The sequence below is a fragment of the Sciurus carolinensis genome, chromosome 14 (genome assembly GCF_902686445.1).
Source record: "Sciurus carolinensis chromosome 14, mSciCar1.2, whole genome shotgun sequence".
Taxonomy (NCBI): Eukaryota; Metazoa; Chordata; class Mammalia; order Rodentia; family Sciuridae; genus Sciurus; species Sciurus carolinensis.
The window spans coordinates 54,892,477-54,908,520 of record NC_062226.1 but is presented as its reverse complement, the minus strand read 5'-3'; the positions used below and the strand labels follow the sequence as shown (position 1 = coordinate 54,908,520).

At 31.6% G+C, this 16,044-nt stretch overlaps 1 protein-coding gene across 1 annotated transcript in view; it reads left to right on the top strand.

The window, feature by feature from the left end:
• The window catches only part of Ccdc171 (coiled-coil domain containing 171), a 370,550-nt gene that overhangs the window by 139,942 nt on the left and 214,564 nt on the right, over window positions 1–16,044 (top strand). Inside the window, 5 exon segments of the mRNA XM_047523648.1 lie at window positions 2,041–2,147; window positions 3,874–3,963; window positions 4,886–5,086; window positions 8,309–8,476; window positions 10,031–10,219. Coding sequence (XP_047379604.1) covers window positions 2,041–2,147; window positions 3,874–3,963; window positions 4,886–5,086; window positions 8,309–8,476; window positions 10,031–10,219 — 755 coding nt within the window.

Genomic DNA, 16,044 nt, shown 5'->3' with positions numbered 1-16,044 from the left:
GAAAAGCCAATTATGACCACTGTTCAAATCTTTTTTAGTGCTCTTTGTACATGAGTTTTTAAACCTCCCTCTGATAGGATAGTTTTAATAGTCCAATGTTTTTTGGGCCATAGTGTAGTGATTAAAATATTTTTAGCTTAAACCAAATCAGTGAATAAGTTTCTTTTATTTGTGGACATTTATTTTATTTGTAAGCATTTTGCCATGCAAAGGGACCAGTAAGTACTTCTTTTTATTATAGATATTGGTGGGACATAAAGCATACTCTGTACCTCAGCTAAACTTTATTTATAAACATTTTCAGGCAAGAAAACTTTATTTTATGAAGATTATAAAAAATGTGCATAGGTCAGTAAGGACAGGGCATTTTGTCCCTTTACTCCTGAACACTCAAGGTCATTTTATTCTGAATTTCTGAGAGGAAGTTTTCTTCCTTATTGTAAAAACTAGCAGATTTCCTGAGTGTCCTTGAATAATTTATTCATGGACTACTTTGTGTAGTGGCAAAAGAAAAGAATTTTATATTACATATTTTATCTTGTGCAAGGGAGTAATTTAAAACTTTTTTTTTTTTTTGGTAAGACCTTTAATGAAATTTTTAGTGAGTTGTCTTTCCAACTCATAGTCACAACCATTTCCATGGCTCAAAACTGTGTATTTTTTTTCCTAGCTGTAATAAATGTTGTTTTCATATTACTTTTAGTTTTTAAGTTAAATATTATTCTTATGTTTAAGAATATTTAAGGTGTATCCATACTTAAGATAGTGTTTAAGTATACCTTAATAAATGTCATAAATTCGTTGGTCCTTTCCCTGAGATTAAAACAATATATATTACCAGTACTCTGAGATGAATTACATAATCTATTGTTAACAGCAATTTTCCCCTTTTCTGTTTTTTTTTTCCTTCATTACCGCCTTCTCCCATCTTTTACAAGTTCCAGTCTTTGAACACGTAAAAGAAAGTTGAATGATCTTATGAAGCGATCTACTTACAGTCTCTCCCTCTTATTAGATTGTAAATTGTATATGGACAGAAACTACACTGACTTTGCTCACCTCTGTATGCATAATGCCTAAGATTAGTAAACAATAGGAATTCAGTAAATAAGTTGAAGGAATGACTGAATAATAAAACATATTATGAATACTTCTTTTTAAAGTTATCTAATATATTGAAATATTTAGATTATAAATATGGGGAAAGTTATAACAGGAAATGAAAATATTTTTAGTATGAATGGTTTTAAACTAAATTTTGGTACTTATTTTTTGACATTTAAAGAATAGTAAAATAAAAAAAATCAATTTAAAGTGGTTTTTAAAACTCAACTTTTGATTATTTTGAGTTAATATTTGAAATTATATTTGACCACATGAACTTGATTAATTTACTAATTTAACTTAGAGCCCAACTGAATTAAAGTAGTTTGAGGGTATAATATGGAAATACTCATATTTTTACAATGAATATCAGTCTTAAGTGTTTTAATTGAAACATGATGTGGTCATGTAGATAATGACATTTTTATTGTTTATTTCAACTTGTATCTTAAGAATTTTAAGGATTGAAGAATATTTCCAAGCATAATAGAAGAGTATATACTCTTGGGTTCAGAAGTTGTTATTTAAGCAAAATAGTATGTTATAAAAAGTTTGACTGATCAGAAACACAAGGACCAAAGTACATTTATTCAATTTCCCAAAACAATGGTATTATATTCGTTTAATTGTTGGGTAACAGGTACATATGAACACTGCAATTAGGAGATAATGGAGGAAAAAAAAAAGAACTAATATTATATGGATTGATAAGATAGAAAATAGCCATAAATTTGAACTTGGTATATCATTAACTTCAGTTAACTTGTTTAGAGAGGCTGTTACTCCTTGGTTATACAGCAGTATGTAGAGAATAAAATTTTGCTCAATGTTTTATAACGTCTTTCACCTCTAATTGTAATATCTCTGTTACTGTTTGCTTAGCTTTTGTGCCTATGTGACTTTAAGGGTATATTTTCATCCTATATTTTTCTCTAGGTATCCACAAGGACAAAGATAAACCTCCCAGCTTCCCTGTTGTCCTTGAGACTTTGAGGCGTACCTTGACAGATTACCAGAACAAGCTGGAAGATGCATCTAATGAGGTAACACTTGCACTGTTTGGCTCCACACATATAGCCTTCAGCTCATACCAGTACGTGTCCCTGGCTTATTACAAAGGTCAAAAAGATTGGGAATGTTGAATTGACAGCCTCACAGATATAAAAAATAATAAATTGTCTGTCAGTGTTCCTTCTTTAAGTGTGGCCTAAAGTGTAGTGTCTCATGTATGGTTTTATAACTCATCAGGCTAATTTTTATTTTCAAAGTTATAAATACTTCTTGGACTTCATAATCTGTTTTAATTTCATAAAACAGTTGTGCAAGCCATTAACGTTAATAGGTGTTGTATTTAAATGTAATTGTTTTATGACATGTGAATTAGGTAATGGGAATTTAGGTTTTGTCAGTATTTTAGTTTAAGAATTCTACAAGCTATGGAAAATGTAATAAAAAAGAAATTAGTTTTCATTCTCTAAAGGGAGTAAAGTGTTGTTAGAAGTTTCTAAAAACAAATATCCGTTTGATGTAGCCTGGAAGCTTTTAGTTTGCTGATTGAAAAAGCTCATGCTTCTATTTATCATCTCATTTGTATTGTTTAATGTGTGAGTTGATAATTTTCTTGGGTATTAAAATGTTTTATGAATTCATGCTTTAAAAATTGAAGAGTTTTTCTAGTTACATCTTGTCAAATTAGCATATGAAGTAATTACATTAAATACAATTAGTTGGCAAAACAACAGATTGTTCAGCCTAAGACAAGTCACATAGCATACAATTTATTGTTTTTCTCTTTCTTTTATATAATACAAAGGCCATAAAACCATTATATTTATATGGTAGAGGCTGATTTAATTTTAGTTAGCTAAGGTAAACAAAGGAGGAAAAATGAGTCAACTTAATATCCTCTGTAATTGTTCAAAAGGAAAAAAAGAAAGTGACCAATCAAGTAATTAAATTTCTATGAAGAGCAAATATTGCTAAGTCTTTCCCAGTGAGACAAGATGACCTGTATTGTTAGTAGTTTATGAAACTCTTCTGAGGCCTAGGTCTGGAAGCTGCAGGGTAACTAAGAACATATTACCCACAGCGAATTGTTATTTGGGAGGATGAATGTCACATGATCCTCAGCACAGTTGAAAAGTCGACTCAGCAGGCTTTGGCTTAGTAATGTGCTTTGTTGTGAACCAGTGCCAGAGACAGCAGTGGGGAGACCAAAGGGGTGGCTGCAAAGAAAGCAAAAAGAGCAGTCTGACAGAAAGAAGAATGAACTGTCAAAGAAAATAAATCACAAGCGGTGCAGGACCAACTGATGACCTGCCACAAGCCTTCCCAGTAGGACTGCATGTGACCGACCCTGAAGTTGTCATATGGAGTGAGAGACCTGTGAATACCCTCATGATGTATAGAAAAACAGTCTTCTGCTCTGTTCTTTTTTCTTTCTTTATAGATACCACTGCTTCTGGCATTTTGGTCCAGTAGGATTTTAAGAATAAAGTTATATTGTTTACAGTAAGAATGAAATCCTTTATCCAGACATCTAGTAAAAATACAATAATAACATCACTGACATTTTAAGGTTGAATAGTTTTTAGCCATGTGAGCTTGTGACAGAAACTACACATGATTTAACCAAAAGAGGTATTTTTATTAAAACTCTTAATTACTATCAAAAATTTTGATTTAAGTAGTATAAAAAAATCACTTAAAGGTTAGCTTTCGAGTTAATTATCCCTGAAAAATGTTAAAAAGTTACTTTTCTTTCATCAGATAAACAGCATGAATGATGCTAAGGAAAAGGCATCTAATGAACTTGATTCTACCAAACAGAAGATTGAATATCACACTAAAAATATAAAGGTATTAGGATTTCTTACATTAAGAAGCAAATATAATTATTTAGGGACTGTTTTAAAGAAGAGATATCTGAAAAAATATCTTCTTTGTTTTAAGTATATTTGGATACATTTTTAAGTTTTTGTTGATCACAGTAACAACAATGTTTTTCTTTAAAAAAAACTTGGTTGGAAATTATTTTGGTTAAAGAAGAAACAGATTGCTGTAATATCATAGATTCAAAAAATAATTTGAGATTTAATGTCCTACCTTTGATCTATGTTAATCATATTTTGCTTAAACACATCTGTATTTGGAATCACTTCTCATCTTTTTAGGGCAGAACCATTGTTTTTAGTACATCATGTCTGGTAATGGGCTAAGGCCACAGCTGGCTAAGGTCCAGAAAAAGTTTATTTTCTGTGCTGGTTTTATGCTGGTTTTTTATCTTTACAAAATTTGAGTTTCTGAGTCTTGTTTATTATATTGGTTCACGTTGAGTTTGTCATGGAGACATTTCAATAGAATTTGTTAAGGTTAAGAAACTAATAGTTCAGCAGGGTTTTATGCCACATATTTGAGATTTGTATTAGTATGGAATTCATAGGAAAGTAAATGTCCTTATATTAAATGTAAAAAGATTTACTTTATTACATAAAATGTTATTAAAATTTTTTGAATCACCAGGTTATTTTCTTGTAATGAGTTGAAAATAAAGCCTCCTTCAAAGAGCTTTTGGAATAAGCCATTTTATTCACATTTTATGTAAATGCTGAAACACAACAGATTTTCTAACTTTTGAGCTAAAATATTATTCTTGGAAAATATATCTAAGTAACTGCTTGATTCTTTTGTATTAGCTTTGAACGTTTCATATTTTGTATTTGTATGCTTGCTGTCCTGATTCTCTCCTGTATGGTCTACAGTCTAATTGTGTCTTTGACAGGAACTTCAAGATAAACTCACTGATGTTCATAAAGAATTAAGTCATTTACGCACTAAATGTGCAGACCGGGAGGCTTTAATAAGCACTTTAAAAATGGAGCTACAAAATGTGCTGCACTGTTGGGAGAAAGAAAAGTCTCGAGCAGCTCAGTGTGAAAGTGAACTGCAGAAACTTTCCCAGGCTTTCCATAAAGACACGGAGGTATTGCCTGAAACTGGAAGATGGCTAGGGAAGATTTTCACTAATCTCAGTTTTATATTTTTTTATGTGTTTATATGTACCACGTGACTACCTTTACTCATATATGATTTATTTAAAAAATTGGGGCTAGGATTGTGACTCAGTGGCAGAGCGCTTGCCTAGCATGTGGGAAGCATTGGATTTGATTCTCAGCACTGCATATAAGTAAATAAAATAAAGGTCCATTGCCAACTAAAAAAATATTTTTAAAAAATTGTTCTGAGGGTTGGGATTGTAGCTCAGTGGTAGAGCACTTGCCTAGCACGTTGAGGCACTGGGTTCAATCCTCAGCACCATGTAAAATAAATAAATAAATAAATAGATAGATAGATAGATAGATAGATAGATAAATAAATAAATAAGTTATTATGTCCAAAAATTTTTTTTTTAAATTGTTAATTTGAGCTAGATGTGGTGGTGCATGCTGTAATCCTAGTAATTCAGGAGACTTAAACAGGATTGCAAGTTTGAGGCCAGCCTCAGCAACTTAGTGAGTCCCTAAGCAATTTAGGGAGACCCTGTCCCAAAATAAAAAAGTAAATACAAAGGGGTAAGATGTGGCTCAGTGTGACAACACCCCTGGGTTCAATCCCTAGTACCACAAAAAAAGAAAAAAAGTCCCTAAAAAACAGAAAAAAATTTATTCTGAGCTAAGTATTTTGCAGTCTTCATGACAGCTATAAAATCAGTTATTCCGTTACAGGGGTGTCATCCTGTTTTGTGAGAAAAGTAATATAGTTCAACCCTTCTATCACTTGGACCATCAATTTTCCTTGACTATTTAGATCATCATATCTCAAGCTGCTGAGTTCTTAACTGTTCTTTTAAGGTTCGTCTGTTTGCCAATGACAAAATTATTTTTTATTTCAGTAATTCTGCAGCTTGGTATGGTGGAAAAAGTATGATTTTTGTAATCAGATAGACCTAACCTGAACTTGGATACTTGGTATTTCTGTTTACTAACAATGTAATTGTGACCAAGCCACATAGCTAGTCTCTTCACATCTCAGTATTCTTGTTTGTAAAGTAGGAATAATATCTATGTTAGTAGACTGTGTCCTTACTGTTTATAATTGTAGGGTATTAACAAAAATTTAGAAAAATAAAAGTTCTATAGAATTAAAACTTCCTTGGGATGACTTGGAGAGTTGTCTGCCCATTTTTATTTATTAATGACTTAAAATATAAAAATTTCATATTCTGTATGAGCCTGTGTGAATGGAATTATTATCTTATATTTTCTTTAACCCATGAGATATTGCTCTAGTGTAGTGAGTGGAATTGGTTTATCTAAAGTTATCCTGCATATTGAGTTCATTACTCTAACAAATAGGAACAGGAATGCCAAGAGAGCAAAAGGAAACATTCTTTCCACTCTTCTTACAGTCTGGGATTTAAATTGTGTCCACATGAAGGGATTGAAATTGTTCTACACATCAGATAATGATTAGAGTAAAGGAAACTAGAAGCCTGACTATATTGTAAAGTCAGCATGTCTACAGCATTGTGGTTGGGTTCAAAATGTGTGAATTGATTTTGGATCTTGTGATTCTCTTTTCACGCCGAATGGATGATTATCATGCTTGGTTTATCATAGCCCAAGCTAAAGGATGACAAAGAATGTTTCTTAAGGATGAATGTGATCCCTTGGCACAAATGTAGAGGAGAAAGATTTTAGTGCCTGAATATTACCTTTGGGTATTTATAGTTTTTAATATATTTATACATCTTAACCTAACGCAAAGCCATCTTTCACTGCTTTTTAAAGGACAGTGCAGGGCTGCGGACACAGTTTAGTGGCAGAGCGCTTTCCTGGCATGTGTGAGGTCTTGGGTTCAATTCCTAGCACTACAAAAAAAAAAAAAAAAAAAAAAAAAAAAAAAGCATAGCACATTTACAAATTCCTTTTTTTTCGGATTTCTTGACTCAAATTTGTGGTTTTAACCACATTTTAAAATCTTTGGTTTTAAAATTATTGTATTTGGAAAAAGTAAGGTGGCATATAGAATGAATTGATTATACACATTTTGAAATATTCAGGAAAACAATTTCTACAGTTTCCAATCCAAAACCTTTTTACATACTGTAGTGTTTTTTTTTTTTAATCTAGCAGATTAGACTTCTCATTTTAAAGTTTCTTTTTAAAAAAGTTTTCTTACTGATCTACAAAAGCATCCTGAGGGAACTTATTTTATCCATATAGGATATTCATTTTGCAACTTAACAATTACCTTGTCTTTGAGTTCCATGCTTTGGGACTTTATAGATGAAATACCTTATTAAGGGGGCTATTTAACTCTACAGTAAGTAAATTCTTGTGTGTTCAAGATAGGATCAGATTTTTCCAAATTTTAGGTTACAGTAAACATTTTTGGGTCATTCAACAATAGATAGTTTAGTTATTGTAATAATAATAATGTACTTTTAAAGGACCTTTAAAGAAGCATATTTCTAATTGGACATTTCTGAAAATATTTCTTACGCAGCTATATCAACACTTTTTTTTTTTTTGCCTATAATGCTTAAATACCTATAAATGCCCAGTGTGGCACATACTATATAAACTTATAAGTGGGGAAAACAAATGAGTCCTTCTTCCATATCTTTCATATCACTCTCTACTTTGCCTAAGGGGCTTGGGATAGATTTCCTATAAGTGGTAAGGAAACTGGAGTCTCTGGAGTAGGAAGAAAGCTGAGTAATTGTGTATGTGTAAAGTACAGATATTGGTATAACTTTTTCTTCATCAGAATTGAATAACACTCTTCTCTGTATTATTTGACTTATTCGTTTTAGAAAATGTAAACATGAAATTATAGACTTGACATATTGACTTCCAATTAGAAAGGTTCATAAATAAGAAGTCTGAACACCTCATGTTACATCAAGGGAGTCGAATAGGTGCTTACTCAGACCACATCCTTATGAGCAGCAAAGCTGGGGTTGAACCCTGATCTATTGGCTTCTCGATATCAGAGTTTGGTTTTGAATACCAAGCATAAGCAATTCCAAGTAGTCTATCTAATGCTTGGTTTTGAATGTTAAAAAGTCATTAAATGACAGTATCTGAAACTTGAGTATTTTAATTTCTAAGTTTTAAAAATAAATTCTTCACTAGTGTATTATGTGTCTTACCTCTTTATAATGTTTACAAACAAATTAATTTGTCTTTTTTTCTTGCAGGAGAAGCTAACCTTCCTTCATACCTTGTATCAGCACTTGGTAGCAGGCTGTGTGCTCATAAAACAACCAGAAGGCATGTTGGATAAATTCTCTTGGTCTGAGCTTTGTGCAGTCTTGCAGGAGAATGTTGATGCCCTCATTGCAGACCTCACCAGGGCTAATGAGAAGGTAACTGTCCTCAGGCACTAGATACCTCTATTAAATTCAGTGACATTTGTCCACATCACAGTATCATTAAGAGGGGCTGACATTCATCTTATTTCAAAAAGAATTTGGATGTTAATAATTCAATACCATTAATTATGGCTTGTCTACAACTCAGTTTGATGCCATTGCTGTGGGCATGTAAATGTGACTGAAGTCTGTATGAAGTCTCTAAGCTCCACTTTCTGAGCAGGACATGCTAATACTACTAGCCAGTATTAGCCACAGGGACCTAATTAAAAGAAAATAAATTAATCTTACTGATGAAGCAATTCAAAGAACTTAGTCATTTACATTAATAAACCAACTCTTTATGTTAGCATAAAATAGAAACAGGATACAGTTATTCAAAAACATGATCTTAAAATTCTTTGCTTAGGAAATATGAGGTGTTATTTTAAAAGCACTTAGAAAATTTTAAATTATATGCTTATGACTTGTTTCTTGAAATACAACAAACTGTATATAAGAAAGCCCAATCCATGTTTTAGAAGGTAAGATGTATATTTTATAGAACAAAACAGTAAACTTTTATGGTCACTTTACCATTTCACAAGCCTAGGAATTTTTCCAATAATTGCTTTTGGTTACAGAAAATTTACATGGTTTAGAAGATCAACATGTCAATGTTGAAGGTATTTTATCCTGAGTCTGTTGAACTGGTTAGAACCGTGTTTATGCAGTCTCAGTTTTTTATTTATTTATTTCTTTATTTTCTTTTTTTTTTTTTTTTAATCTCAGTCTTAGTTAAAAATGACATTTGCTCTTAAGAGACAGGAAGGGAAAAACTGTTTTGTAAGTTTAAAAAAAAATCTGTTGAACAAATAAAACAGCCCAATTTCAGGGTGAGATTTCTTATTGTTGAACATTTTACCTTGATTCTATTGGCAAATACAACCAGAGGCATTGAGAAGTACTGAGAAATGAGAGACTAAAGTGTAAGAAGTACAGATGCTGTTTGTGATTGAGAATGTGTATATAATGGGTTTAAAATTACTGATAATTAAAATGAGTGTGTTTTAACCCTCTGAGAATGGTATCAGTTAAATTTTTCATAGTTTCAGAACATCATTTATTGTCATACATTTTAGAAGATAATATTTTTCTTTTTGATGTTTGTTAGATTTAAAAATGATTGAAACATTTGGCTTGGTAATGTGTAATTGCCAAGATTTGTAATTCTCATTTGAATTCTTCCTTTCTCCTCTCGATAGCTGAATAGATAGAATTTTGGTTCCTGAAGTAAGAATATCTTCTTAATCATCTCATTAAAATTGATTATAGAATGAGTAACTTTATCATAAAGAGAAGAATAAAAGTTTGTTGTCTAAGTCTACAAATGTTACTATTTCTGCTAAAATATCATAATTTATCTTGCTAATTCCTATTAGTATATTTATATTTTAACTTAAAAATTTCAGATGATCTTAACTAATAAAATATAGTAGAAGATTTGGATTGTTTTGTGATGGAAGTGATTTGTTAGTATATCTCACTCTGTTTCATTTCTCCTTATAGATAAGCCATCTAGAGTACATCTGTAAAAACAAGTCTGACACAATGAGAGAGCTTCAACAGACTCAGGAAGACACCTTTAACAAAGTGGCAGAACAGATCAAAGCCCAAGAGAGCTGCTGGCATAAACAAAAGAAGGAACTGGAACTGCAGTATTCTGAACTTCTCCTCGAGGTACAGAAGAGGGCACAGGTATGCTACTGTACAAAAAGCTTTAAAAAGTGGGTTTGACCAGATTTTTTTCATACCAATTCCAAATCAATTTAAAACTTTATGAGAACCCCACAGAACTTGTTTAGAAACACACACACACACACACACACACACACACACGATCATATAAACATAAATATACCCACAGATAGGTATTATGTGTATGTATTAAGGATTATTTTCACTTAAGTTTGGAAAGATGAGTTTTTGGTTAAAACATCTCAGGATGCATTGTTCAATTACATGCTAAAATTATATATCTTTTATTTTAAAAATTAAAGGTTAAGAGATTTGTTTAATATTGTCAGTGTTAGTATTATCCTTTTATCCAGTTTGCCGCATTTATGGGGGTTCTCATAAGAACTATTGTTTTATTCATTTGGTGTTATTGTTATATCTACTAACAATATGTAAGAGCTAGGGTTACAGTTATAGGCCCTACTGCAAGATAATTGACTGTTAAATATATATACTGTGTTGGATTTCGCTGAGAATAGAAATTATTGGTAGTTGATATAACCATGGTTTTCCCATATAAATTATTGTTAACTTTACTTATATTGTTAACTATCATTCCTGCTCATCAGGAATCATAATAATTATGTATATATTTATATTTTTGGTTTGTATTTATTAATAGGCCACTTTTGTTTCGATGATAGGTTACTTAGGAGCCAGAAAGATGTTGATTCTTCCCATGATTCATTCAGTATTTAATGTCTCAATTTGGTCCATTCAGGGTTATACCAGCAAGACTTATTTAAAAAAAAAATCCATCTACACATGCACACACACATATACACACATGTACATTTACACATGTATGTATTTAGTTTTTATTTGCCATTAACTGGTTTCATTGTGCTTGAAATCAGACTTTTCTATATTCCCAAACTTAAGGACTCCACATGAACTTACACCTTTCTGTATGAGTTTGAATGAATCAATAAATATGCTTTCTAAAAGTCATCATTTATTCATTGTATGCAGACTATTATATGATACATTGTCTACTATTAAAATAAAAGACCCAAACAATTTATCTTTTTAGAGGTAACACTGACATACAGTGAATGAAATACATGGATTTTTTTCTTTTTTTTTTTTAATTTGTTCTTTTAAGTTGTACATGACAGTAGAATGTATTTTGACATATCATACATACATGGAGTATAACTTCCCATTCTTGTGGTTATACATGATGTGGAGTTACACTGGTCATGTAACTTTAAAGTACTTGGATCTTAAGTATGTAATTTGATGTTTTGATTAAAGACTCATGTAATCATCATCCTACTTAAGACTTGAAACATTTTCATTATTCCAGAAAATTCTTTCGTTCTATCTCCAAGTCAGTTTTCACTCCTCATAGGCAACCATTGTTCTGATGCCTGTCATCATGGGTTAGTTTCACTAGTTTTTGAATTGCATATAAATGAAATCATTCAGTATTTATTTAGTCTTTGGTAGTTGGCATATTTTACTCAATATTAAGATTTTGAATATAATGTTACTTGCATTTTTTCAGTAGTTTCAGTTTTCTTTATGCTTGGATACTATTCTGTTTTTGAGCTACGCTGCATTTTTTTTTCCAGTGCTGGGGATTGAACCCAGAGCCTCATGCATGCTAGGCAAGTGCTCAAACACTAAATCACTCTGAGCCCCACTACATCACAATTCGATTGATAGTGAGTAGATATATATTTGAGTTGTTTCCAGTTTTTGGTTTTGGCTTTGTAAATAAACATGCTACTAACATTGTAATATAGCCTTTTTTTTTTTTTTTTTTTTTTTTTTTTTTTGGTACTAGGGATTGACCCCAGGGATGCTTAATCACTGAGACACATCCCTAGTCCTTTGTCCTTTTTATTTGAGACAGGGTCTTGCTAAATTATTGAGGCTAGCTTTGAATTTGTGACCATCTGAGTCATTGGATTACAGGTGTGTGCCTCCATGCCTGGCTTATACAAGTCTTTTATCAACATATGTTTTCATTTCTCTTGGTTAACTCTTCACCCAAGAGTACAATTGTTAGATCATGACGTAGGGGTATTTTTATAAGAAATTGCCAAAAATTTTTTTCCAAAATGCTTTTATTTCTTCATATTCTCATTGGTAACATATGAGAGTTCCCATTGTTCCACATCCACTGCAGCATTTAGTTTTGTCAGTCTTTGTAATTGAGGCATTGTAGTAGTTTTAAAATGACATTTTATGCTGGTGCAGTGGTACATGCCTGTAATCCCAGCGGCTTAGGAGGCTGAGTTAGGAGGATTGCAAGTTCAAAACCAACCTCAGAAACTTAGTGGGGACCTAAGCAACTCAGCGAGACCCTGTCTCAAAACAAACAAACAAACAAAAAAAGCCTGGGGAATGTGGCTTAGTGGTTAAGTGCCCCTGCATTCAATCCCCAGTGCCAAAAAAAAAAAAAAAAATTACATTTCGTTATGGTTTTAATTTACATTTTCGTGGTGATTAATGATGGTTGAACACTTTTAATACATTTTCTTGCTGTTTGAATGTCTTAATTTATAAAATATCTCTTCAAGTGTGTGTCCATTTAAAAAGTTGAGATGTTTGTGTTTTTCATATTGAATTGAAAGAGTTCTTATATATCCTGTGTACATACCCTTTGTTGTATGCAGATGGTTCTCAAGTTATGGTTTTACATATGAGTTTTTGAATTTACCATGATATGAAAGTGATATTCAGATAGTAGGGTTTTGATCTGCTCCTGGGCTAGTGAGATGCAGTATAATACATTTGCAATGTTGGACAGTGGCAGCAAGGTATAGCTCCCAGTCATGATCACAAGGGTAAATGACCATGCTCTTAATAATGTACTGTGTTGCTAAGCTATGATGTTTCATAGGTTCAGTATATTAAATGCATTTTCAATTGATGATGGGTTTATTGGGCTATAACCCCATCTTAAGTTAAGGAGGATCTGCCTATGTATCTCAGATATTTTTTCCTCTCATTCATTTTTTCATTTTAATGTTTCTTTTGGTGATAACAAATTTTAAAATTTTTACAAAGTCAAACTTATGTATATTTTCTCTTTTGGTTATTTTTATGTTCTCCACAAATTTTCAGTACTACAAGGTTTTCCTCTAGAAGTTTTATAGTTTTAATCTTTATATGTAGGTCTGAGGTCAGTTGCAATGAAGTATGTGATCTTAGGTAGAGGGGTAGAGGCTAAGGTTCACTTTCCCCCTACACTTACTGTTCTCACATAATTAGTTCAATACTTTTCTTTCCTCATGAATAGCCATTGTATATTTGTGAAAAAAACATTTGACCGTGTATGTGAAGCATAGATTTTTTTTTTTTTGTCTATCTATATAGTTGTGACTCTTTCCAGAAAGTTGTATAAATGGAATCATATAGCATGTAGCCTTTGGAGTTAGGCTTCTTTCACTTAAAAAATATATATTTGGGCTGAGCATGGTGGTGCCCACCTGTAATCCCAGCTATTTGGAAGGCTGAAACAGGAGAATTGCAAGTTTGAGGTCAGCCTAGGCAAGTTAGTGAGATCCTATTTCAAAATAAAAAGGGATAGGGATGTAGCTCAGTGATAGAGTATTCCTGGGTTCAATTCCCAGTACTAGAAAGAAAGGAAGGAAGGAAGGGAGGGAGGAAGAAAGGAAAGAAAGAAAGATATATTTGGGATTTATTTATGTTCTGCATGTATCAGTAGTTAATTCCTTTTATTTCTGGGTAATATTCTGTTGTGTACCTGTAGAAATGTTTATCCAGATACTTGACAGACCTTTGGGTTGTTTTGAAATTTGGGGACAATTATCACTAAAGATGCATTAAACAGTCATGGAGAATTTTTTATGTGATCCTAAGTTTTCATTTCTCTTATGTAAATGGTAAGTGTATATTTAACTTAAACTGTCAAATCATTTTCCAAAGTAGCTGTAACATCTTAAATTCTCCCTAGCAGTGTAAATGTTCTATTTGCTCTGCATTTGTGCCAGCATATTTTCATCATTTTTTATTTTTAATTTTAGTCATTCTAGTAGGTGTGTAGTGGAGTGTCATTGGTGTTTTCATTTACATTTTCCCTAAAGAGCAGTAAAAATTGAACATTTATTTATATGCTTATTTTGTTATATGTATTCTTTGGTGAATTATCAGTTTAGATCTTTTGCCCTATTTTTAATTGGATTATGTGTTCTTTTATTGCTGAACATTGAGGATTGTTTACATATTTTGAATTTGTCATTTGTCAGCTATGTTATTTGTAAAAATTTTCTGCCATCCTTTTAGTAGTATTTTTGTAGAGCAAAGGAGCATTTCAGTTTTGATAAAACAGATGACCATCTTTTCAATATTTCCTTTTATAGGTTGTTTTTGGTGTGGCATATAAGAATTCTTTGCTTAAGTGCATGGTCATCAGATTTTGTACTGTTTTTTCTTCTTGCAATTTTATAATTTTAGGTTTTATACATAGGCCTAGGATGAATTTCAAGTTAATTTTTATAAATATCTGAGATTTGCATTGCTGTGCTTTTTTTTTTTTTTTTTTTTTTCCCCTCCTGTTGTACGGATACCTAGTTTTTCCAGTACCATTTGTTGAAAAGACTGGCTTTTCTATAATGAAGTCTATTTATATTCTGTCCTTTTTTCAGTCCTGAAGTGGTTGAATTACTGTAACCTTTTGTAAATTCTTAATTCAGGTAGTTATGAGTTTTCTAACTTTCTCCTTTGCCTATGAGTGTCTTGAACACATTTAGTTTACTCTGTATTTGTAGGAATGTATAGCAATTCTCTTTTGAAGTAAGGGAATCAATCTGTCATCACAAATACTAGTGTTTTAGAAGTGCTTACTGAAGACTTTTCTCTGAAGAATTTGTTACACCCTAGGCTTTGATTCATGTGACTGCAAGTTAAAGTTATCATTTTATTATTCACTCAAAGTACCTTAATATTATAATGTGGCACATATTCTTTATCATGTATATATTTGAATTTTCATCAAATATAATATGATACACAGCAGAAAATCATTTTGGTTTTATATTTGATAAAGTGGTATTATACATAAGACTTCTAAATTTCATTTCAGAAATTTTTTATAATTCTACAGATCTGCCCTCAAAAAAACTGCAATGGAAATAAAAATATTGTCCTTTTATATTACTTGATGCACTTAAAAATTATATTGATAAGAACATGAGTGGGAAAAATTCATAGTTATTTCTTAGAATTGGGGGTTGTAGGGATGTTTCATGTCAGAATGAACATAGCCATTAGTAGAGATCATTTGCTGCAAAACAAATGACTTACCTATAGACTCCTGAGTCTAATGTTTGTTATTGTAAGGATATCAGTGAAAGACAGATGGTTAAATTAAAAAAAATTGGATTCAAATTACTTTTATTTGAAAAAAAGTAATAAAGTTACATGTAAGACTTTTGAATAAATAAGTTTTTAAATAGTTAAATGCTATTAGATAAATGAAACTTGTAGAGCTAATAACCTGCTTTTTGTATCATAGCTTGTTTTTACTTTAGGTTAAGTTTGCCAGCCACATGGTAGGGTAGTTCTTAAATTTAAATACAATTGAGCCATCATGTAAATAAATCTTAAGTGTCTATGTTTATTGAAACTTCTGGGCCAAATGCCACACTCCATTCCATTTGTTAACTTTTTTTGGTCATATTAGTATTTATGTTGTTGTTTCTTTTCTATCTGAAGAAGATTAAATTACTGAAACAAGAATTTCCTTTCTAGAAGTAAAGGTTTTTCACTATCAGTTAAGTAAGAGTAACACGATGTATTGTGTAAACCCT